We start from the raw sequence: 25,341 nt of genomic DNA on the forward strand, positions 1-25,341 counted from the left end.
AAAACCTTAGAAAATTGGTTCATAACTCCGGAAGTTGTGAGGGCAATTCGACTACGTCCTGAGTTGCGTCGATGAGAAAATCTAGAATGAACGATGCGGACGCCACTGAAACAGAGACACGACTTAAAACGTCATTGTTGTATTAATAAAATTGGAAAACCTAGAAAATTTTCCCTAGAGATTATTCTAACGTTATACTGGGGGATGCGGCGAATTGAGGAGCACCTGAAACTTCAAGGTAAAAACTTACTAAATAACCTTGTTGCCCCGCCGAGATAAGGAGGAGATTTAAAAACAGCTATTCGTTTTTAATACAGAGAAAACTAGCATATTTCCTCAAGGAAATCTTCCAGTGGCAGCGTGCGTTTTTTGTCAGCATACAAGCAGTTCAAATCCAGCATTGAACTGGTGCAAAAGCAACTTTGCAGATGCCACTGGAGTGGGGGCCCAATTTTAACTAATTATTTGTTTGATAAAAGCCGGATTCAACAAAATTCCCCTAAAGACGGTGTTCCCGTGGCAACGTTTGTTTTTCGGGAAGACGTACTAGGCTGAAATGTAATTAGAATTTTTGAAGTTTAATAACCGGAAAATGACTTTGTGGGCGCCACTGAGGTGGGGGCACTGATCGCTCGCGCTCATTGCTTTAATGAAATTGGTAAAATTCGAAATTTGACCGAACGAAATCCTGAAGATGCGCGTTTGCTATCAAAATACGATGCAGTTTTTAACGGTCGGGAGCTGATGAAGAAAGTTCGTCCCCGCCATTGAAGTACTTACGCGAAAAAATTTTACTGGAATTTAATACTTAATCTGATAAAATATGCAGTGGAAGAGTGTATTCCTCAACGAATCTATATATTTTAAACGTAAGATAAGACGTGATAAAATAGAACACCAAGGTCATGTCGGTACGCCACTGAAGTGGGAACGGAACTTAAATTTGCAAAAAAATTGAAGGTCCAAAAATCCATATTTTCCCGACGAGATTTTCCGGCTGTGAGAGATTACCATTTTAGAGTTCACCTACGGTACGTGGAGGAAAAATCCTTGATACGAAACCAGAAACTGCAGCTTTGCCCGAGCAAGAGTGTAGCAGCAGCGGTCGAAGAAAACAGTTTCCCCATTGCCTTCGTTACTAATCATGGATTTCCTCCAAAAAACCTATTCCTCCCCTTAAAGATAATCCCCCCAATTATTTGACGGGCACAATATACCAACGCACTCAAATCCCTTTGCCCTACGTGACATGTCCTGTCTAAGAGGAGACAGTTTCTGTTCTAAATTCGCCCTAGCGTCAGCTTATTGTGTCCCATTTCTGTCAGTCATTTCCTGAAGGGGTTTATGGATCGCGTCATCCCCTTCTTAATATTTCGAGCAGGAAATTAATTATTCATTTTACGTTTCCAGTACAAGGACGAAAACCATTTTTTTATTTTAGGGCGAGACTGCGAACGTGCTGATAACTTTATCAGGAGTTAAATTTCATTTTCAGTTTCAATACTCCTGTTGAGATGCACTTCGCTAAATTAACCGCAGCTGTTTAGGGTAACTGGGGTAGGAAAATTGGGGTAACTAAGTTGCGGGTCTTTGGGGTAATTACAATTTAATTAGGCTTTACTTTGTATACAATAGCACATCATAAATACACCTGTTAGCATAAGCTGTATACAGTTACACGCTTTTCAATGCAGACAGAGTTGTTTTGAAAAAATGTCATCAGACTCTTTCGAAGATATTGAGTATTCAACGCGATTATTTCCTTTAGCGATCTAACGATGAAAGTATCTTTGAATGAGCTTGTAACCGAGTTTTCGGATGGACTATTCTGCTCGGTGAGGAGGATATGTACGTGTGAGGCAATGACGCAGCAATTTTTTCCAATTTTTGGAGTGGATTAGTCTATTCGAAGATGTCATAACACATACCATATGAACGTATTTCAATCGTAACTTTGGTTCTAGGTATCTATAGTCTCGTCTGTATATATTCACTTTACTCCAGCATGTCGGTTCCTATAGTCACTAAGTCAGTGTAAATATTTTGAAAATGTATAATAATCGTTTTGCAGTATTTTTGGGTCTCATTTAGGCAAAGGCCACACCGGAGGTGGGCAATACGCAGGTGATTTCGGATTTTCGGGAACGGCACTGAGGAGTCGATTAAAATAAAAACATCTGAGACGAGCGACTGGCGCAGAAAGAATTCTTATATTTTAGACTCATTCGACACCCTGTATATGGCGGTACAGTCTGGATTTTCGCAATTCGAGGTGCGGTGCCACCTTGACGTTTAGGCGGGGCCGAGTTAAGAGGAGAAACTGCAGAGGTGGACACGTTAATACAAAATGGGAGTACCGAGAGGGCGAACAACGACACACGCAGATTTCAGGGATCATCGCAAATTCCAGATGACTGAAATTTCCTTTGAGATAAAAAAATGTTCGAGTGTATTCTTTTTCGAATTGCCTCTGCCTCGTGGCTCTCTCTTTGATCCGAGTTGCAGTATGCCCCTCGTTCCTCTGGAAAGAAGTTCCCGATTTGTGACAAATCGGAGAAAAAAAATTTCCTAAAATCCAATTTTGGCTGTTTTACTCGACGATCTATATATATTCCGGTATAGCTCTGTTCTCAGTGTACTCCGATGGATATCAGGTTTGAAAAGGGAACCTGACTTAGAAGAAGAGCCTGAGGCTAATGAAGAACCTAAGAAGCAGTGGAATAAGACAGATATCGAGAGAGCGAAATAATGTCGAATCAAAACGAGTTAAACGCGGAGGAACGAAAACTTAACATCGAAAAAGGGAGAAATATGTTGAGAGAAAATTGTAATTAAAAAATATGTTGGAATCTGACACGTTTTAATACTTTAAATTCGACTCGTTGCTGCCGCCCTAAGTCGACGTATAATGCTTAATTGAAAGTGAGAAAAAAAAGGGAAAGTCCCATCTCAGTATTAAAAAGCCTCTTTCGTGCGTTTTCTGAGGACAAATTAACCAGGGAACAACCGGATTTCCCACGAGTATCCGGCTGGAAGAGCTTTGGTTACCAACCAAATACACACGACATCGACTTCACTTTACTTCCCATTCACCTCCTGTGTGGCCCAATACAATCAGCCCTATTTCCATAGCTCTCAGAGATCAATACCGTTAACCCAAACTGTATCTGTCGATAGCTGTGGGCTTACCTGTACCAACTTATTCTAAGATCCACTAACCGTTCCTTCTCCTTCTAGAGACGAATGTCCGCGGTCCGTTCGCGCAGCTCTCGTAAATCGCTCAGCTCACAAGCGGTGGTGTGTCTGCAGGTGGGGGACGGTGCCGCCGGCGACAACGAAGATCCCCAAGCCGAAGCCATGGACATGAGCTGGCCCCAAGGCACGCGCAAGCGTATCACCTACGTGCTACTAGCACCCATTGTCTTCCCGCTCTGGTTGACCTTACCCGATACCAGAGCACCTAGAGGTATCTGAGGTGATTTAAATAATCATTTGAGGGCAAAGGGTTTCTTGCAGGTAAAAAGTTCTTCCCGCTGACGTTCTTGGGCAGCATCTTGTGGATAGCGGCCTACTCGTACCTGATGGTCTGGTGGGCGAACAGGGCCGGTCAGACCTTCGGAATACCCCCCGAGGTGATGGGGCTCACCTTTTTGGCCGCCGGTACTTCCATCCCCGACTTGATCACCAGCGTCATAGTGGCTAGGAAGGGCTTCGGCGATATGGCTGTCTCTTCCTCGGTCGGCAGCAATATTTTCGACGTTACCGTCGGGTAAGTAGTTATTTATCACTGATTAATCTACGATTGAAAATCATCGTTCACTACACGTCCAGAAATACAATTTCTAGTGGTCGAAAGACTTGCTGTTGCGCGAGCTATGTGGACAATAATGCCCGGTCTATGATCCTCTTGCCAGAATATGCCACGCCGCTTGAGCATATACAGATAGTACCAGTTCAAGTTAGGGAGCATAGAAATTGTGCAAGTGGGAGAAAGACCGTATAAGCTTTAATATGCTTCCGATAAAGACCGACGAGGTGGGTTGCGTGACGTGCGGCTGTCGTGGGCGGAGCCAGTCCAATGTTACCAAATCTCTCAGTATTTCACAATTCTTACCAATATGAGGTCCAGTGATGAATTAATCGTTTTGTTGTCAATTATTGACATTTCTGCATTTTTGCTGCGAGATTATTAAAAATTGACATCCCCGCAAAGACAGCGATATCGAACTTAATCTACGCATCGAAGTAGAGATGTCGGCTGCTCTGACTCCGCCCACTTCAGCTGCTACTCTCCCCACCCACTTCGTCGATCTTTGTTGGAGGCATGTTAAATCCTATACGGTCCTTCTCCCACTTGCGCAATCCCTATGTTGCGACTTGAACTGGTGATTCCTATATACTTTATATATTTGCAGGCATAAGTATGCACCCATTTGTCTTTTGTTATTTGAAAGTGTAAATACTAAGAAAGTGCGCTCTCTGAACAGTACACTTTGCACCCTCATCTGAATGTGCGAAGTACACGCATGCCCGTACGAGATTGTCAGAACGATGTTACGTTACTAATGGACGAATTGGTTGAAAAATCTTCATGGACACGGAGTTTAAATCTAAACTAGTCATTGGGGCACGTGAGACCCATTTGCGAAATGGAACAGGAGCTTTGTTATAAATTAGAAATGCAGGCTAGTGGACACTAAATCCGTTGCGAAATGGAGCACCTTTATTAGGCTTAACTGACCGTATGAATTTTGGAGGATGAACCTTCAGAGCTCGTTTGTCATGCCAGATAAACGTAATGGACACAAATGCAACTTTTGTTTGCCAACGTGGATCAAGTGGCGGTTTGTAAATATTATCTATCAATGGGGTATCCGGGATTTCAAGTTACATTTTCTTGTTAGATTTATTGGAGGAATTCGATGGAAGAGAAAAAGAAAAATTGACATTGTTGCGCTAAATCGAAAAAACATCAACTAATAGCCATTGACCTAATTAATCTCTGGTGGTCGGGGGTGCTTGGCAAAATAAAAGGAGAATTAGCAAACAACCGAATTCCGTGTCTCAGATTTATCGAGGGTAGTTTCGTTGGGTGTGATTCGTATCATCGGCCTATTTTCGGTTGTAGTAATTATTTTACTTCATTTTTTCACGGTCTCCCAGGGACCTTAATTGGCACTAAATTACGCCGTAAGTACTCACCAAAAGGCAGGTCACAGACTCGTCCCCAATTCGAGGGTGAGTTCCTCTCTGGCCACATACACGAGCTGCCTGCACTAATTTGAAGCCCAACTAGAGGTGAAAGTGATACCATTCATCACATTTCCGATGAGGTGTCACTACCTTGTTGTTTTATTTATCATTGCTCGACCAAGTTTCGACCGTTCGCTGTTAGAGTAAAATCGTTATAAATAGATCTGGACGATGTCGATATTTTATTTGAATAATTAAGCTGATTTTAGCTACTGCAGCTGAGAACTGGATAGATTGATCCTTCATCCAATAGAGATCAGGAATAATTCCGTAATTGAAGGAAAGTTAGGCGGAAATTCAGTACAATGCAGAGATTTGACCTTTGGAAATTTGCACCGTTTCCAAATCTTTCGTAAATCCAGAATTATTAAATTTACTTTTTCTGGAGTGAGTTCCAACGTTTTGTCGTTATCCGAGGATTTTTCACACACTCTGATAATTTCGATATATCAATTTAACGATCCAAGTGACAAATTCAGTTCCTGCCTCGCTCCTATAGATCTGTCTCCGATTCAATATTGCAGATTCAGCCGAGACCGAGAAAAAGTACTTTACTAAACGTGCACCTCTTGCTGACGGAGGAACGTCTCCTGCGTACCCCGGGAGAACCCTCCGTTCCGGTCCACTTTGAGAGGGCTCTGTTCCGAACGTATCCGCGAAAAGAAGGTCACTGAGAGAAGCTGACAAATTGGACCTTCTCCAGAATCTTTAGGATTATCGGACTTCGCGTACAATCCAGTTGAGCCGCCAGTGGAGATAGAGTCTAATCTCTCCGCATCGCAAACCGCTCCCGAAGGGGCGGCGGTACTAGGTGGAGGGTCACCGTTCACCCCACTAGCCCGATCATTTTTATGGAGGTTCACGATGACGATCGCTCGTTTCGGATCGTTGAAGAATCAATCGTCATATCAGGAGGACTGAGAGGTGGCAAATCGTTTTCGGCCTTCCTAGCGCGTTGGCTTTCACGTAGCTGCTGTCGTATCCAGAAGACACCGCTGTTGATTTGAAGCGTTATTGGGACTCTAAGCTGTCTAAGCCTCTATTATTGACGCCAGATGGTAAATTTTGATTAATTACCCAACACCCCAAACACCTAAAGAAATATCAACTCATAAATAACCGAAACCTAATTGAAACTGTTCGTGAGTAGAGCATCGCCAATATTTCATATCCCGCGAGTGTAAATTTCCATTTCGGGTGAACATTAATATATTCGAATGCTCGATAACTAATGGCAGCTCTCAGTGTTCGTACATAGAACACAAAATAAAAATGTAAAACGACTTTAAACCGCTTAAGCTTAAAATGTAAGATTAATGGAGCCCTAATCTGGGGATTTAATTAAATTCGTCTCCTTTGTGGTTATAAAGCCCCTGGCGAAGAATAAATTTCTTAATTTTGTGCCTAATTAACAACGGCTTTTACTTTTGGTGCTTGTTTTGTTCGAAAACGCAAAGTTATATTAAACCTATTCATTCGCTGTCTTCCGTTTCAGGTTACCAGTGCCTTGGTTGCTATTCGGCATCATCTATCGCGAACCCGTCGAAGTCAATTCAACGGGAATGGTTTGTTCCATTACCATCCTCTTCATGATGCTCATTTTTGTGATCATATCCATTGCGATGTTCAGGTGGAAAATGAACAAGGTACGTTCGTCCTCCGTTGGAGCTAATACAAAAATTGGTATCTTCGGTTCTAGGGTCTAGGCTTCACCATGTTTCTTCTTTACTTCGTGTTTGTGGCGGTGTCGCTGATGTTCGAGTACAAGCACATCATGTGTCCCGTGTAAAGCCGTCAAGAGCTTTGAATACGACTTATCATGAAAGACTTAGTAGACTATTAGAACTTAACTGTCGGGCTTATAAATCGCCATTTAAGTTAATTTTAATATGGGAGTTTTGTGGCGATTTCCAAGACCGCTCGGAATCAAAATGGACTTTTATTATACTGTATTAATTTCGCAGGATTAGTTTCCATTTATCTCGGGTTCATTCACTCTGAACATATCAACGTTATAAGCATAGAATTGTTACTTGAGGTGGCGATTTACTAATTTCCCAGGCACTTGTTATCAAATGTGTCACAAACACACGAAGTTTTAAAATGCCACAAGTTTTACGTAAATATTCGGAATCCGAGAATATTAAATACGTCGGTGTTCAAGTTATCAGCACAAAGTTACTTCCATTAAAAGTTGCGGTAAGTTTGATTAGCGTTTGCAAATCTGATTAGTCGAGTCTTATTTCTAACTTTCGGTTAAATTGATTCCGCTCTACTCTGTGAAATTGAAGTTGTAATTTCTCCCATTTCGAATAGGTACGTGGCTAGAGCGCGATCTGGTTGAGATAAGTAGGTGCAACAGCGCGTGGTAGTTCCCAAAGCGTGGACATACCCAACACCAAGCTACTCTGGCGAATTGCATTAACAGTGCATGAGTGACCGAAACTTTTAGAGCTCCCCTCGTAGCCTCGTAGCTGCTGTCAGCGCTCCATACGGCGACGTCCGTTCGTTTTACGTCTCGCTCACGAGCAACAACCTCGGGTATGGCATTCCTTGTCGTCATCGCGCGCTTAGAGCGTGGCCCGCAACCGCCGGTTCATGATACTGGGGAAAATTGATAATTCGGTTTGATTAACTCAAATTCAAACATTTACGTGGTTTCTCGGTTGAGTCACTTCCAAGTTGTTTTCAAGCTAATCAGCATTGCAAATTGTCTAAAAAAGTACTTTAAAGGTACAAGTTCATTCTAGTAATGTAGAAAAAAATCCCCGACCAGATAGCAATAAATAAGCCATTAATTTCATTCAATAAGGGGAACCTCGATTCTTTCCTGTAGGAGAATCGCAGACAAAACGAAATAGGCGACGAGCGTTTCTTTTTTACTTTAATACTCGGTAGATTTGTAATAGTGGAGTGTAGACTTTTTTAATAAATACCAAAGTAGGGCGCAGTTTACTTAACATATGTAAAAAGAGCAACGGAAGCATGTAATTTGTAATTTGTCGTGGAAATCTAAACTTTAATCGCTCAACTTTCATCAAGAATGTAGATTTTATCTGAAATCGGCTGGGTTTGCAATCTTGAGCTGAATCGCAATGTGTCTGATGTGATTTAAAAGCTCAGTATTAATGCATCTTACAAGAGTGTTTGTTAAAGTCTGTATTGCTAATTTGCAGTTAGTCTTTTAGAGATAGCTGGAGAATTATGGCGAGAATCTTACATGGTAGATGCTTGAGAATCCGAGTAAACTCCGACTTAACGCACACAATTTAACCAATCATGTAAAATCGCAATTTACCGAAGCGAAGAGCACTACGAGTGTTGTAACAAAGTATATCGCTCTCAACTAACTTTCAAATATCTTTCATGAAATTAAATATACTCTATTGCGTTAAGTGTAGCTTGGATAAGTTATTTACTGCTTAATGCCGTCGGTTCTGGAATATGATAACAATAAGATTAGAGCGATCAATCAAAGCAAACCATCTTGATTCAATTTACAGAACGATGAAGGATGGAAGTTTTCTAACAAAATTTTCTCAACTTATTTTAGTTTACGTGTTATGAAAAACTTAATTTTTGTGAATTGATTGGCATCTTAAACTTAGCCCTACTTAACGATAGAGCTCTGCTTTTCTATCATAGAAATCTATTGCAATTTGAAACAGGACATTTGCGCAAATTCACGTATGAAACAGAGGAAAATTAAAAAATCTAAAACACAAAGGTTAAAGACCTTCGTCTGTGATCTGTAAGCTGTTGTGAATCGCAAAACTCTATCTATCACTACTCCAAAGCTACAGCTCCGCTTCCTTGCTGCCAAGAGCCACTGTAGGGTGTGACAATGTGTGTGATTTCGTCACACATTCGTCTCTCGACGAAGGAATAAATTTAAAAAGTTCATTATTGGTGGTTAATTGGTTAATTAGATTCAATAGCGATGAGAAAATTTCCATTTTGTATCTATCTACCACAAACCACTGCACAATAATGAATTCATTCGCCGCATTCCAACATCATTTTATTCACTTTTGAAAATTTCATCCCCGTAACAATTTGTAGGGCGACGAAGGCAAGGAATTTAATTTTTGAACTAATATGCAGGTGAAATACCAGTTAGGAAATGCATGATTTTGTAACGAGTGCGATATAGCAAATCCACAAGCTGGCATTTCTCAGTAAGTTCTATAGAAGATTCTTCTAGTTTTGCTGTACTGTGAAGAAATAGACAAAGTAAGGCAGAAATTTGAACGTGTTCAAACTGTGTATAACCACAATAACTGAGTTATGGAATGAAGGTACCTTTTGTCATTATGTAACTAGTTGAAAAATGAGAGTCGTTTATTAAAAAATATCACTTTATTTGGCAAGATTATAAATAATGTTTTTTTATCCTTCATTTTTTGGAGCCATATTTAAAGTATTTTCAAATAACGAAACTCATTTTGAAATGAATACTTTCAGTTTTCGAAGTTTAATATCAACATCACGAGTTCAATGTTGCTTCTATTTGGAGAGCAATGAAGGCTGGGAGTTTTCTAATAAAGATTATGAAACTATTTTTTATGCGCCCTTAAAAGGTCCTTCGTTTTCTAATATTTTTTCCTTACTTACTCACGAAAGTAGATTGTATTGCATCAATTTCAAGGCACAATTTAGGTTAACCACACAAAGCGATTGAGCTAAGGATTTCGGAAAAAAAAGCATTTATTCAGTCCAAAGCAATATAAACGCTCAAATCACGCTAAAGTTCAGCAATTAAACTTTAGATTAGCCGTAAAAAATAAACTTCCCGATAAAGTTGCGAATGCAGATACTTAGCTTTAGTACTAAACTTACGATTAAGTAGTGAAGGAAATCTAGTTAAAATATACATACATATCTAGTGTAGATAGCATTAACCATAGTGTTATTGATAAGTAAACAATTCCACCTGTAGAAAACCACAATGTACATAAATACGTAGTTAAAGATGTTTGATGGCACTTATAGGTCTTACCGATCTTCGCTGAAAGTGCCTATTGTTACTTTGTTTTTACACTATAATGTGATAAGGTTATTACGACGCGTATTGCTGATATAGTTAATTATTGCTGGTTTCACTGATATTCACTTTAGCCCCGTTTACATGGATGCTGTCTTTGTAGAAGCGGTTAGAATGCGGTATTAGAGTGAAATTGTGCAGTTTTAGTGGGAAATTGCACTTAGTTGTAATAGAGACTTTCCTATTAGATTTCACCTTCGTATTATATACGACTTACTCATAAATTTATTCGGAAGTAGACGGAAATTGAACAGCGAGATTTTTGGTGTTGTCATTATACTAATGGAAATCAAAAATTTCAAGAAGTTCCATAAAAGCTTTCATAGTACAAAACCATGTCCAAACGAATGTCCACAAGTTTTAAGACACCTTTATCATATAGTTTGCTTGAAAATAGTTGTATAATGGAATGGGTATGGGGACAGAAAAATCGTACATAATGCTCCTAGCACTGAAATAAGAGGTTTTCTCTAAATGATCGTTTCTCCAACTTCCACAAACGTAGTACATCTGGAAAGGGACTTTGTATCTGCGTGATGAATAATCATATTGGCGCAAACATGGAAATAGGAAAATATCCAGAACTGAATGCTAGAAAAACTTCTATGTAGGACCTGGTTGAGGTCCACAAATTCTGGATTTTTTTGAGAGTCATAAAATTTCATCTCTGGAATTTCTGCATGCTAAATTAAAATCTGAAGCGACACTTCTATAAGGAACTAAAACTTGTAATTGTAGTTGAATCTGCGGGAATTCTATAGAACTGTAAATGGAAAACGTCTGCAAGGAACGCATTCTAGAATTTTAATTTCGAAACAAAAAAGGTGGCTCAGCCAAGAAATTTTTCTTGAAATTGTGAATTATACATTAAAAAACGCGAATTTATACTATTAATGGAAAAAATAATTAAATCTAGAACCTGTAAGTCTAAATGTCTAAATCGGAACTTTTAACTTTCTCTTTAGATATTTAGAGAGGAGCAATAGTGACATTGAGAACGCTCCAGATTTCAAACTTCTGAAGTAGAACACCTGGATATATTAAAAGCTTTAAATGGAATAAAAAGTTTGTCATTCCATATCAAATAAGAAGAAACATATGAAAGTTTCAAATATATAGAATTTATATATTTGAGCTAGAATACCTGGATCCTTTAGAAGATTCTACGGATATTAAGCATTTCGTAAGTCGTCTAAAAATTTGTGGATGATTTAGAGACGAGTTGAAAGAGATACAGATGAAAACCAGAAATGTTGTATGTACCTTCATGTACTGAAAGATGTGAATTCCCGAAAGCCTGGATGAAACCGAATTTGGCATTTCATGAACCGGCTAAATCTTTAAAGCGGGAAACTTCACATTCTCTCACTGGATATTCGACATAGAAATAGAGATATTAAAATCTCGTGTAAGAGTCAAAATGGTCGGAAACGCGTCAGAATTGTTCAACAAATCGTTAATTATTACTTGGAACCCCATGGATTTCCATCATTCAGTGATTTGTGCGTATTTTCAATGTCCTCATACTCTTATTTATATGTACCTAAACAAATTTCTTCAGTTTCTATTTCTAAATCCTTCAGTTTGATCTTTGGTCATTTGCTCATATCAATACCTACACAAATGCTTCGAGTTACACGGAAAAAATACAGAATAAGGAATAATCAATAAATAAACTAAAACACTAGAAGATACCACTCATTTGGTGAAACTTGGTAGGAATTTCGCACCTAAAATTTTTCAAAATTGCAATGCAAGCGATTGAATAACGTTACCGGGCAAACTCAAAAGTGAACACGGCTGCGCTGTAACTTCACACCTATCGCGTGTTTTACGGGTTGCCAGACATCTAAGCGTTAATTGACATCGTCCTGTTGAACTTTCTTTCTTTTGTTCATCGTTACGCCTGTTGATACATGAGCAAGCAACCAACCTATTATAGAATTATTGTTATTCTGTTGCAATTAATACACTCCACAATATGGGAAGGGAGGGTTTAACAATCATTTTTGCTCACATTGAGCCATGTAAATTATGTAAAAAATTCGCCGCGTACTTAGAAAATTACGTTGAAATTGTTTTCTATTAGAGAAGAGTTGTCTGTTATGAAAATTAATAAATACAGATATAGTCTATGCGAAGGCACTTGCGCCAGCGTTAAAATTGTGGTAGGATCAGTTTTCTGGGCCACGCGCGGAAATAAATTGGGACAACGTATGTTGATAACGATAACTCTGATTGGTCGCCGCAGGCTGCTGCCGAATTTTGATTGGCCAAAAACGTGAACTAAAAAAAAAATGGCTGTTTTGTAGTGAGCATGTGCGTTGCCGAGACGAACTGCAGTTGTCGATGCAATCGATCCGCTTGTTTATTGTTAGTTTCAGTTTCGGTTTATTAATTTTGATTTTTGCGTAGTTCGCATGGGTGATTAAATGCGTCCGATTATATTCTTTATTTACTAAATAAATTTCTTATATAGCATTTTTCTTATATATCTTATGTAATTTGAACACGCCCAAGTTTGACAATGAACACGGCTACAGAGAACGAGATTTGGTTTTTGCCCTGGTCCAAGTGACTCCACATCGACTGTACTTATTGGGATATAAGCTTTCGCTACGAAATCAAAATGAAAATGCAATATTATGATATGATTTGTTGAAAATAATGGTTTATCGGGGGAAAACCCTTTGTGACGATACTGAAGCTTTTATAAACTAGAAAGGTTTGTATGCCAATAAGTAAAGAAATTAACTTAAGAAATCTGTATCAAGATACCTACTTTAATGTGCACCAAAATATTAAGTGATAAACCGTAAGTAAACTAATATTAAAGTATTGTAACTGAAACTAGTCCAGTAGAATAGGCATTATACCTAATACTATTGAGAAAAATCTTTTTCTGCTTGGGATACCTTTACATATTATCACGTGTAATCTTCTCTAATAATCTTTGAATGTACAGAAAACCTCACCAGGAATTTTTCTCCTCCCAAAAACACACAAATTCATTCATATTTACTATAATATGAAAACATCCCCAGCGGTGCGGGCAGTTGTGCTCTCCTTCGATGTGCAATCAGGGATAATGTAATAAATGCGACGAAAATTATCGAGAGTTTTTGGAGAGTTTGCACGCGTGCAAGTTAAATTGAAAAAGGACGCCACTGCACTTCGCAAACGAGCCCTTTTTCAGCTCAAGTCGTATGAGTGTAAAATAGTAGAAAACGCGTGAATTGATTTTGGTTGCCCGAATTATGTCGAAGAAGGAATTTTATAAATCACATCCTGGAGTGCGACCGCAAAATTGAAATATTTCAGTTGGTTTCGACATCGTTAGGGAAATTATTGCGATAATTGCACTACTGCAAATTACCTTTGTAATTGGCGAGTGACTGCTTTAGTGTAACAATGAAAAAAAAAATGAATGAAATTTTCATCATAATTAAAATGTAATTTCCATGGCCTAAACAAAATATACAAGGAGGTCCACTCTTAAATAGACAGAAAACGCGCAGACTGCAATAGTTTCGGAGCTGCGGGATTCTGCATTGATATTGGGTCACCCTGTATACTTCTGTAATAATTCTTCACGTGAGGTGCGTGAAGTACGTTTTTGGGGGGAGGCACTAAATAATGTAAAGATTGATTATACATTGAGGTAAATGGTACTTCTGTCAAAGAATAATCATCTAAAATTTACTTATTTGAACTCTTGAGAAAAATTTAAGTGGTTTCAATCGCCGTATTTCATTACCTTAATAAAACGATACTCATTCCTTTCTTTAGTTGTCTCTATTGAAATTATCAGTTATTCTTATAAAAACATATCTTTAGGCATATCTTTTAACAAATTTTTTACATTGAACTGCAGTAATTTTAGTTGTCGAGACACGAAATATCTCTAGAACATAATCAATGGCTTTACACTGAGCTTTCAGTTTTTAATTGTTTCATACACGTAAAGCTATTAGAAATATTTCCTGACCATAGCTGTTAAGGTTTTATAATTTAATTGTACTAATTAACTACTCTAATTAATATGTAAATGAAATAAATTATAACATTGTTAATGATGTATCCCTATAGATTGTTATTGCTAGAAAATTTTTATTATAATATATCATAAAAATGTATTTACAGCCATTATTTCATTAATGGTACGTTACTTTTGCCGACAATATACTGATTAAATTAGACTATTGTCGTTTGATTCCGTGAACCAGGCAACAAATTTTGAAGCTGTTTTGAGCATTGTAAAATTTAGGTGATGCTAAACAAAAGAGACAGTCGACTGAATTAATTAATTTGAAATTGCGCATTTTTGTCCCCAATTATGTACTATATATCTTTAACGGTTACCGAGATCCCCGTGGTTTAGCTTCACAAACACTTTATAGGTATGTTGTTTATCTTTATTTAAGACAATCATAACAAGCTTGTTAAGCAGTGGCATATTTGATTCTATACCTAACAAAACTTCAACATCATCCACAAATATGAGAAATACTATCATACTTCTATCTCTGTCTGCTTAATACCCGAGAAGTAGTATGACAATAGTCCGGTATTGCTTGAACTGTCAATTCATTTCGCTATTAATTAGCAATTAACCGCACAAAATAATAGTAATAAACCAACACTAAAAAACGTGTTGATTTTTATTAAGTTTTAAATTAAAACCACTGTTATAGAGTTACAGTGTTAAATTTTAATCTACGAAGAAATTCACAATTCGGGCTATAAATTTGATAATAAACATGGGGCGACGAAAAGCGGGTTTTAGGAAAAACCATTTTTTTAGCCACCAAAGAAGACACCAAGTAATATTTTCCTTTTTTTTGTTATTTATGTACTAATAGCTAACCGAAAAAGCATTTCTCATTTAGAAAGATAAAGCGGAACCACCCCAACAGAAAGATGAGAGGAAACCCTACAATGACATTATTCGAGAGAATGAGAAATTCATAGAGTATTATAGGGTAGGTAAGAAGAAACAAGTATAGAATACATAGGAGAAAGGAAAAGTTCTATTTTTTTCTAAAACACACAGACACATTTTCTATAATATTACAAGTGGTTTTATAAAAATGTATCCCCTGCAAATCTGTAAAATCAATGGTTTAGAGTTTGGAACTGAGCCCTCTCTCAGAATGAAACTATTAATAATGTACTTTTTTGGTTTTAGAAACAAGGTGTATGTAAGCCTGAGGAATTTGATCAATTTATTGCTATATTAAAAAGAGATCTACCATCAACTTTCCGTATTACTGGCTCCAAGACAGTGTCAAAAAAAATGTTAGGAGTAGTAGAGGGAGAATTGATAAAGGAATGTGTGCAACAAAGTGGTGATGAAAAACCACCTAACATGTTTCCTTTGCCTTGGTAAGTATGCCAAAAAATGTTGTTTTGTAGTATAGGAAGAACTAGGTTTGTTACTTTCATAACCAGACAAATGATAAATGCCTTTCTGATTGATAAAAATGCTAAATAGGTATCCTGACAAATTAGCTTGGCAACTTGAACTAACAAGAAAAGATATTCGATCCAATGAAGCATATTATAAACTTCACAATTTCCTTATTTCGGAAACTGAACATGGCACCATTTCCAGACAAGAAACTGTGAGCATGATTCCCCCACTTGTCTTAGATGTTCAACCACACCACAAAGTAACACTCATAATCTAAAACCTTTAAACTGAATTACAGTGGAGATTATTGTAGATTTTGGACATGTGCGCAGCACCAGGCTCAAAAACTGCCCAACTGCTGGAACTTTTGCACCAAAATGATGAACCAATACCTACAGGCTATGTTCTAGCCAATGATGTAGACAATAAAAGGTGCTATATGTTGGTGCATCAAGCCAAGAGGCTTAATTCACCTTGTGTAGCTGTTATTAACCATGATAGTGCCATGTTGCCTAATATGTATGAAACATTGCCAGATGGAGGTACTCAGCAGGTGGGTATATACTTCAAAATTGTCACTCTTAATATGTTAAAATAATAACAAATTTTAACCAAATATATGTGTCAGTTTAAACTCTTTAAATTATTCGTGACACTTTTGTAACCACATGTTTTCTTGTACGTAGGTTCAATTTGACAGAATTCTTTGCGACGTCCCTTGCTCAGGTGATGGTACTCTAAGGAAAAATCCAGACATCTGGATGAAATGGACACCAGCTAATGCCTTAAACCTCCATGGGTGCATAAACTCAAATAAAGTAGTTCTACAAGCAAACTGAGTTTTTTTTTTAGAATTCAATATCGGATATTGAGAAGGGCTGCGGAATTACTGACGATGGGAGGGAGGATAGTGTATTCCACTTGCTCACTTAATCCTGTCGAAAACGAGGCTGTGATCCATAGAATGTTAGTGGAGGCCAATGGTGCTTTGGAGTTGGTAGATGTTTCTGCATCTTTGCCTGGATTAAAGTACACTCCTGGTAAATAACTCAATTCAAGATTGGGCTAGAAGCCTTTTAAGTCCTAATAAAACCATCTATAGATTCTTGAAAGTGACTTATTTTATACATATATACTGGGAGTTTATACAAAGGGGCTTCCTTCAAATTTCGGCATTATTTTTTAAATAAAAATTGATCATTCTTTGTTATTTTTTAAATTTATGTGACAATTTTTTTTTACAACTTTGAATTTAACTGAGGGTGACCTCAACTTCCCTATTGTAAATATCAGGTTTTATATATTTGTACATATTCGAAAAAAGCATAATATTTTGTGAAGAATTGATAAAATTTCAACCTCAGGTATGGTAAGTTGGCAGGTTTCAAGCAGAAATCTCGAATTTTACAAAACCTTTGACGAAGTCGATGAAAAATGGACCACCACCATAAGGCCCCAGATGTATCCCCCAAAAGATGAAGATAAAAACAAGTACCACCTTGAAAGATGGTATAATTGAAATTTAATATAATTGCAAATAAACTCATTTACTTCTTGTATTAGCATAAGAATCCTTCCGCACCAACAGAACACCGGTGCGTTCTTTGTGGCTGTCTTGCAGAAAGTTGGTGCGTTCACTTCAAAGGAAAAGAAAACAGAGGGGGAGAATTTAGAGGTTCAAAATGTTGAGTCAAACAAACGAGAATTCGATGAAAGGTACTCTATTTGCGTGGCATATGGCTTTCAGAAAGCGCTTATTCTAGTGACAAATATTTTTTGCAAATCAAAATGATAGAAATAAGATATTTCATTTTGCGTACTACGTAAAACGTAAAAAATGTAAATATATCGTATATTTATGTATATATATATATTCTGCTTTAAAGTTAAGCATTTGAAACTCTTCAAATCTTCTTTAGATTGCCACAAAATCAAAGAAAACGACGCCGTAAAGATATCTACCGCGAAGACCCTTATGTGTTTTTCAAAGAAGATGAACCTGTTTGGACGGATATTAAAGAGTTTTACCACATCTCAGACAAATTCGATGCACAATGTCTCTTAACTCGCTGCCATGAAGGCAAAAAGAAGAACATTTACCTCACTTCTGCTGGTATTAAGGACTTAGTGGTCACCAACCAATCCACCATAAAATTCATCAATACCGGTGTAAAAGCTTTTGTTAGATGCGACAATAAGAACATGAAATGCGCGTTTAGGTGAGGGTTATTACGGAAATCAACTAGAAAACCTTTGAACTAAATTTTAGAATTGCCAATGACGGTCTTGAAAGTATTTATCCGTACATTGGAACATGTCGCAAAGTCAACATTCCTAATGAGGATCTCATAGTCTTGTTGACGAATAATAACCCACAAAAATCGCCTCAAATTTCCGAGCTGTCGCAGTCGATTCAAGACCAAGTGGAACATTTAAGTATGTTTCACTCGTATTTCTGGTTAAAACAGATGCCGATTAATGTTTTTATATTTAGGTGCAGGAAGTTGTGTATTGATTTACACAGAAAAATCTGAAAATAGTAAAGATGCTCCAATGCAGATTCACATCAGCGGGTGGCGGGGTACCACTTCGTTGAGATGTTACACTACTCAACATAGTACTGTGCACTTGTTAAGGTTGTTGGGTGGGGATATTTCGAAGTACGGTGAGTGTCCTTCCAATTTTTTTTTTTTTAATGAGAGGAACTGTTTATTTTTATCGTAAAAACTTTTATATTGAGCAAACTCGATTGAATGAAATTAGCAGATTGTGAAAGAATGAGATTTGATGATACACGTAATTCTATTTATTAGACGTGAGCAAATTTAAAAAGAAAACTGAAGACGATGAAGAAACACCTGAATCTGGCGATACCTTGAAGCCGACTAAAGAGAAAGAAGAGGGAAATGAGTAATAATCCGAGTTTCGAGGTAAGTAAAACCGTTTATTTAATAAACAATTGTAACGTAATGTCTAACAATTACCTATTGATAAAGCCGCAGATGATTAAACAATGCATATGCGAGTATTCAATTAATTTCTGTCGAGTGAATTTCTTTTATTTTTTAATTTTTTTCAAACATCAAAGACATAAAGAAATTAAAATCAGCAACAAACGCAATAAGTAAGAATATTTTTGACTTCCCATAATTGCACTAAACCCTTCTCCCCATATTCACAGCCATGTTTGACTACTTATACGTACAGTATCAAAAATGTTTTAATTCAAGACGCCAACAAACGCGAAAGTATCGGTGGCAAATTGTGCTGTTGTGGAATTAAGACGAGAAATAACAGGGACGGACTAAGATTACGTATGAAATAGAGTATTGTGCTTAGGAAACAAAATTTGTGCCTTTGTTCTATTAAAAATCTAATCGTTATTAATTAAAATTGTGTTTGAAAAACATCTAAAATTGTAATTCCTTGGCCTATAAGTCGATATTAAGTGATTAATTAGATCTTAAATTTGAATTGTGACTTGTTTGGAATTGACACTTTTAACTCTAGCATTTTTCGCGCACAAATTCGTTCCCATGAAGTGATTTTTCCAACAAAGTTCATTAGTTTCCAAGTTTTTGTGGCAGAGAGGGCATCTGGTATGTCCTTCGGGTAAATCTAAAACATACAATCTCTTTGCAAGAGTTTATCCAGATACATGCTAGTTGAAACCATTAAATAGGAGAATGAAAAACTCGCTGGTACATTATATTATACTTACCACTACATTCGGTCAAATGTACTTGATTCTTCTCTTTGTTTATAGCCTCCGTACACTGCGAGCATTGCTTGAAAGTTTCGTGCTTCTCGCACTCCATCATCAGGTGTTCCGTCAGCGTCGCCACTTCAACCACCTGGCTGCAGTGCTTGCACCGCACCAACATCGGACACTGTCTCCAGTAGTGCGAATTCATCGAATTACTCGTTAGCAGGATTACCTTTTCGGGTTGGCCGCAGAATATGCAATGCCTGAAATATATTTCTTACTACACACTAGCTGAATTGGCAGTTTTATTGAAGTTTCCTATAACGTAAAATGGTAAATAATAATGTTAGAAAGTTGTTTCTTTGGAGAACACAAATAAATGTTTACGACCTGTTATTATGCTTTTATCTACAGATTATGGATGATTTGCGTTATAGTTCGCCTTTACAGCTAATTACCGATCACGGATGGGCAGAAAATTATGTAATCGATGGTTTAATTATCACAAACCACACTTACAAATTATTGACAAGTGGCCCTACTAACACCTGCTGACATACCTCTCAGAATCGGTTTTCTGCGAATTATTACTAGGACTGGACACTCCACTGGCCGAACTCGAGCTCTGCCGATCTTGGTCCTGTTTATTGTTTCCATTGGTTTGAACAATGTTACCGCCACTCTGGCTTTTGGATAAGATATAATTAAGTCGTGTTCCATTGTCGCTGGCAACGAAGCTATTTGCCATGCGCTCTATGTTTCCAGAGCTAACGCACTTGCTTATTTCATTATTAGCTTTCGTATCTTTTTGCAGCTCTGAACTGAAGCACTCGCCGTTGGACATTCCTGGGCATTGCTGGATCAGCCGGTTTCGTTCCAGAAGCTCGCGTTTACGCTGGAAAACACATTCTTTACACAAAATTGTAATTAATAACGTGTTTAAACTTGTCTGTGTCCACAGAAACAGATTTTTGAAGCAGCGAACCAAACGTTTAATTAAGGTACTACCTGCAAGTCTATGTTATCAAACTCGTGAAACAGTTGTCTGTAAAGCAGATTTCGTCGGGTTATATCGTCATCAGGGGGCAGTTGCTTCCGTACCATTCTAGGATTGACCTTGTAAACGAGTACCAAAACCCTTTCCGAGACTTTCCGTACTGCCTCTGCTGGATGGTGAAGGCCACTAGATCCGAATTCTGATAGTGTTCGGCACGTTAATCCGCTGAAAAGTGTGTAAAACGGTCGTTTCTTAAAATTTAAATTTTTTCAAGGGAGCTGCATAAAACGAACGTTTTAGTAAAAAATCATAAAGGGCCCATACAGGTTGTCTACGAGTTCGGCCGTTCTTGTTTGATCACCTGTTGAAAAACACACTCCTAAATTGAGCTTCACCTTAAAGTGTTCCTGCTGGTTAGAGGGGGCGAATTTACTTTAATTCTGCAACGTGGGCTTTAAAATGAGTGCTGACGACAAAGCGGACAGCTTTATGGATAGAGATTCAAGACATTTTTAGATTTATCTCAGATTGGAGTACTCCCACGGAAAACGAAAAATTTCTTCCATTTTGAGCCGTGGAGTATGAGGGATTTGGTTGAACACACTGAGAACTGGAATCAATTTAAAAATGTCCGAAATTCAGGAACATTCCAAATTTATCTGGAAGTTTAACTGCTGCTCAGAAACTAGACATGAAAGAGTGAGATTTCAAGATGGCGAAAATTCTAAAAATTTCTATATTCGCGTGGGAGCATTTCCACTACTTAGAGAGTGAAATTTCCCGTAATGGAACGTAACTTGGAGTTTTGAGGGAATTAACTGAGTAGAACTGAGTTAATTTGAAGATGGCGGAAAATCTAGCCATCTTCCATCTGAACTGACGCCAGGGGAAGCCCGCTTGCCTTAAAGATAAGTAACTCCGATTGTAACACTTCAAGAGCTGCATTTAAGCTTTGCCGGCTCATTTGAACTGTAAATCATAAAGGGCCAATTCAAACTGTTTACTTCAAAACACACGAAAAAAAAATTTGTGCACTCCTATTTTAACACTGGGATCATCTCCTACTTAAGCTGATAGATATTTGAGCAAAAAATTCCATATGAAATCAAATAAAAACGAGGTCTACAAGGAGGCGTCTATGCAAGTTTACCTCTGTTTCTCAGTGGAAATCCCATGATTCAAAATGAGTTGTTCGACCATTTCCGCCCTACTGAGCGCTAATCTAGGATGAGTGCTGCTACTAACCGGCCTACTCAAATGCACCGGAATAATATGAAGTTCTCTAAAAGAATGAGTAGGCTAAACATCGATTCTAGCCCAACTACTGTTTTGCTACTTTTGGGCCTAGTTTATACCTTACAGCTTTAACATCCGCCATTGTCAGTATGGTGTGTACAGCCATGTGGTGGATCCTAGCGCTGGTGTCTCCGGATTTAGTCAATAGCTCTGGTAGCAGCTTGTCTACACTTCTAGAAACTTCTGCCGGCAATACTCTATAGGGAGAAAAACTTTAAGGTCTTAGGTATTAACACTTGCAAATTCATGCACCTTCCAGGGACAAACTGCACAAAAAACAACCTAATGACCTCATTGGCCAGGTTGTATACAGTGAATACTTTATCCCTTAAAGCCCTGTGTAGCAGGAACACCGAAGCCCTGGCAGTTTTGTTTGGGGTGTGCATCTTGGTATTGTCGTACGAGAGCAGCTCCTCCTTCAAGCATTGCAAACCTTCCTCTTTATCTGAGTAATGCTTAGAGTAGAATTTCTCGACTAGATCAGTCCCGAAGACCAGAATAGGGAGACTAGCTTGTTTCTTCTCGCGTTCGGTCAGCTTTGAGGTGGTCTTGGAGTCTTGGTCGATCTGGCATTCGCGGAGGAACTCGTTGGTTTGAGAGCTGTAGAATTTGCGCTCAATAGAATATCATTACAAAATTAAATCCACATACTGTCTTAACGCAGGCAGAGGTTTATCTTCATACATCTCATACGTCGATTTCACAATGGCGCCGGCGGACTTGTTTCGCCTTCTAAGAGATCCCCGGTTCAGAACGGGGCTCCCCGTGCAGGGTGATCCAGTCCTAGGGCTTTGGTACCTCGACATGTGCAACGGGGACATTTGATTAGGCGAGCTTGATCTTCTATCGTTTCTGATATTCATCGTTGGAGAGAGGAGATTCTTGTTTTCCGGATTTGTGTCGATGCATTCGTCGTTTTTCGAACAAGGCTATTGAAATCGAGGAGTATATTTCTTCTCTACGATACCAGTCAACAGCGAAAAGGGGCTCGAATAGTTAAATTTAGTCATAAAGTCGATTCGTAGGCCCATGTGCCCGTTTATGGAATCACAGATTGCAGCCTTTCTCATCATTTGACCCACGAATTTGAAAACATCATCAATAAATTATGTTTGATGCATAAGCCCTTTTATTAAGTTTGAAGCAGATTGTCTCACTCACCCCGTTAGCTTCCAGAAGCTCTTCCACTCCAAGCTGCTGGAAAATCTCATTCCTAAACTGTTCCAGTTGCATCTTCTTGTGGTTGGCCTTCTCGTAGTCTTCCAGCTCAATGGCATGTCGCTTCTCCAGTTCGTATTTGCCCATTTTCTCTCCCGCTGTTCGCAGGGTCAGCATGGCGTGTTTGAGCTTCCTTGCATATTCAAATCTCTCATCTAGAAGTGTGTTTAACCTTAGGTTCCTGACTCGACTTTAGATCAAATTAACGGGTTGAAAATACCCCGTAAATCTTCGATGGATCTCCAGCGTGCATTGGACGATTCACATGATTCTGGACGGGCAGTGTAAAATCTTTTTGTGCCGAATAAAATTTTGTTTATTATATATTTTTTTAATTATAGAGGAAAAGGGGGCAGTAAAGAAGCAAAAAAGAAAATTTCCTTCAGTTCCCTACAGAAAAGGGTTAGACAGTAGGCGTTTTGCGTGAGGTTTTAGCTGAGATTAGTAAGGAGGTTGAGGGTATACTGCTTAGATAAATGCCTATCCTTCCTCAGGTTATTTGACAAGGAGAGAGTATCCAATTGGGGGATCAGATGCTGATTCATAATATAACATAAATCCCTGCGGCTGCATATAAGTTTGTCACTGTCGCGATCCGTAACTGGCGATAAATAAGAATGCAATTTGACTATCACTAACACCCGCCAAATTTTGTTTAATTATCTCAGGTGGTTTAGCAATTATTAATACATTTCAATTTTTAAATAAAACTCGAACATCCTGTATATTTCGATATTTCGAAACAGCGCCAAAGGGAAAAAATCTCATTTTTTGAAGCCCTATTCGCTGACGAAAGGGATAACTCCAACTTTGGAATCGCCCCGTATAATCTGACCTAAGACGGTCTTTAAGATTGAAATAGTTTCTGGATTAAATTAAACTATTGAGAACCTTAGCTAGCTACCCGATTATCGTTCACTTACTTATAACAGCCAAATACTTCTTTATCTCCATTTCCCTCACAATTTTCGCCACATCAGCTGCAACGTACATATCAAAGGCCAAGTCATCGTAAGGTGAAAAATATTCTGGATTATTAATTATCTCGTTCAATTTTGCCATCTGTCCATCCACTTCTTCGTTGGAGATGTGCTGCTGATGGTCCAGGTCACTGCCAATTACATTAAATGCGATCACACTGACCTACATATAACAATGACTTATCACTTGCAGTATGCAATTGCAGCTTATAGGGATACCTGGTTGAAAACATTAAGAGGAATAATGTGGTTTTTGAACAAACTCAACTTAACAAACGAAGCTTCCATCTTAGGCACGTTCGCCGATTTGAGCTCTCTGCTCTTGAATTCTGTAGATTCATTACTGGTCAACGTGACGTATCCTATGTATTCCCAGCTAACATCGCCTATATCGCTAATGGTGTTACTGTCCTCATTACTGCAATAAAACTCCACTCTTGAGGCTATAAATAACACCGAATTAATAAAATTGTGTAGTGGTCGTCAATTGATTATCTTCGAAATTAATAATGGACTCAATTGACCTAAATGGTTTCCCATGAAACGTACGTATCATGTATTGATGAGCCAAAATTTGGATTTTATCTAAAACGCATCTTTTTTCTAATTGCAGCACTATCTCTTGAGGGTAATCGCAGTTCTTTTCCGACCTCCATCCTCGCACAATGGGACCGTGGCTGTTTAGTTCTGTAAGTCGATATTTTGAATCCTCACCTAGAATGTACACGATCCAGTATCAAAACATCTTCCCGCACCTCTCTAGAGGTGACCACAGCAGGGACACTTACTGGAAGCACTTGCAGATGAAAATCCAATTTTCTTAGGCATTTACACGTTAAACTTTAGTAATAGTTTGCCTCTGGCTAGGAATTTTCTTATGGAAAAATCGTTGGTTCTCCTTTTTGGTGCAGTCACATGGCGTTGGGTAAACTGAAGGGGAAATCGGACTGACGCGCTCCTGCTGAATCCCCATATTGATTTTCCGGCATTGTTCGATTTTGCGTGAAAGTGTGAGAAAATCAATGGAAAGTGGCGTCAAGGGCGCAGTTCCGTTTTACTTAATAGTGAATGAACGCGTGTGTCGACACAGATATCGAAATTTCGGGTTTGAATTGAAACCGCTGGAATCTCGAAAAAACTCATTTTCGGATGACTGAAAAAAAAATTGTGACGCCGCTACTGAATCCTTCGATTCGATATTTTCCCCACAATTACCTAATTGACAGATCGGAGTTCATAGGCGTATGCGCCTCCGTGATCTACGGAATTTTACCGAACTATTTAACTAAAAAAAAATTGGAATTGGATGGCCACAAAGTATTGGACGCCGCTGCTCCTCTAATCCTGTTAAACAATTCGCTATTTTTCCGATATCCCTGTAGCTATTCAAACGACACGTTAGGATTAATTGGTGGACCTGTCCGTTTTTATCAA

The 25,341-nt window shown here is 38.3% G+C and overlaps 3 protein-coding genes across 12 annotated transcripts in view; 2 read left to right on the forward strand and 1 right to left on the reverse strand.

The window, feature by feature from the left end:
• The window catches only part of LOC136341705 (sodium/potassium/calcium exchanger Nckx30C-like), a 52,257-nt gene extending 37,761 nt beyond the window's left edge, over positions 1 to 14,496 (forward strand). For 7 of the 8 annotated variants that reach the window (XM_066286959.1, XM_066286961.1, XM_066286963.1 and 4 more), the window contains 4 exons: positions 3,238 to 3,466; positions 3,517 to 3,769; positions 6,749 to 6,899; positions 6,953 to 14,496. In XM_066286959.1, coding sequence (XP_066143056.1) covers positions 3,238 to 3,466; positions 3,517 to 3,769; positions 6,749 to 6,899; positions 6,953 to 7,042 — 723 coding nt within the window. In that variant the 3' untranslated portion in view covers positions 7,043 to 14,496. The remainder of the gene's footprint in view (positions 1 to 3,237; positions 3,467 to 3,516; positions 3,770 to 6,748; positions 6,900 to 6,952) is intronic. The other variant, XM_066286967.1, reaches the window with a different exon arrangement.
• Positions 14,497 to 14,886: 390 nt separating this feature from the next.
• Positions 14,887 to 19,812, forward strand: Nsun2 (tRNA (cytosine(34)-C(5))-methyltransferase Nsun2). Its single transcript, XM_066286958.1, has 14 exons — positions 14,887 to 15,120; positions 15,187 to 15,279; positions 15,486 to 15,682; positions 15,792 to 15,969; positions 16,024 to 16,263; positions 16,397 to 16,509; positions 16,563 to 16,750; positions 17,075 to 17,219; positions 17,274 to 17,426; positions 17,630 to 17,929; positions 17,980 to 18,146; positions 18,205 to 18,375; positions 18,524 to 18,640; positions 19,477 to 19,812. The coding sequence occupies exons 1-13, from the start codon at positions 15,058 to 15,060 to the stop codon at positions 18,622 to 18,624; spliced, it is 2,109 nt and encodes a 702-aa protein (XP_066143055.1). The 5' UTR covers positions 14,887 to 15,057; the 3' UTR covers positions 18,625 to 18,640; positions 19,477 to 19,812.
• Positions 18,634 to 25,337, reverse strand: LOC136341699 (centrosomal protein of 104 kDa). 3 transcript variants are annotated; one of them, XM_066286946.1, is made up of 13 exons: positions 24,696 to 25,337; positions 24,457 to 24,621; positions 24,127 to 24,350; positions 23,851 to 24,070; positions 22,871 to 23,082; positions 22,361 to 22,638; positions 21,962 to 22,309; positions 21,769 to 21,906; positions 21,564 to 21,695; positions 20,425 to 20,638; positions 19,977 to 20,311; positions 19,432 to 19,679; positions 18,634 to 19,328 (listed from the first exon to the last, which is right to left on the reverse strand). In XM_066286946.1, exons 1-13 carry the CDS (start codon positions 24,733 to 24,735, stop codon positions 19,174 to 19,176), a joined length of 2,709 nt encoding a protein of 902 aa, XP_066143043.1. In that variant the 5' UTR covers positions 24,736 to 25,337; the 3' UTR covers positions 18,634 to 19,173. The 3 variants fall into 3 exon arrangements, with proteins under 3 accessions (XP_066143043.1, XP_066143045.1, XP_066143046.1); XM_066286948.1 differs by lacking the exon at positions 21,564 to 21,695; XM_066286949.1 differs by lacking the exon at positions 24,696 to 25,337 and having other exon boundaries at positions 24,432 to 24,543.
• Positions 25,338 to 25,341: the final 4 nt, after the last annotated feature.

The sequence above is a fragment of the Euwallacea fornicatus genome, chromosome 10 (assembly GCF_040115645.1).
Source record: "Euwallacea fornicatus isolate EFF26 chromosome 10, ASM4011564v1, whole genome shotgun sequence".
Classification (NCBI taxonomy): Eukaryota; Metazoa; Arthropoda; class Insecta; order Coleoptera; family Curculionidae; genus Euwallacea; species Euwallacea fornicatus.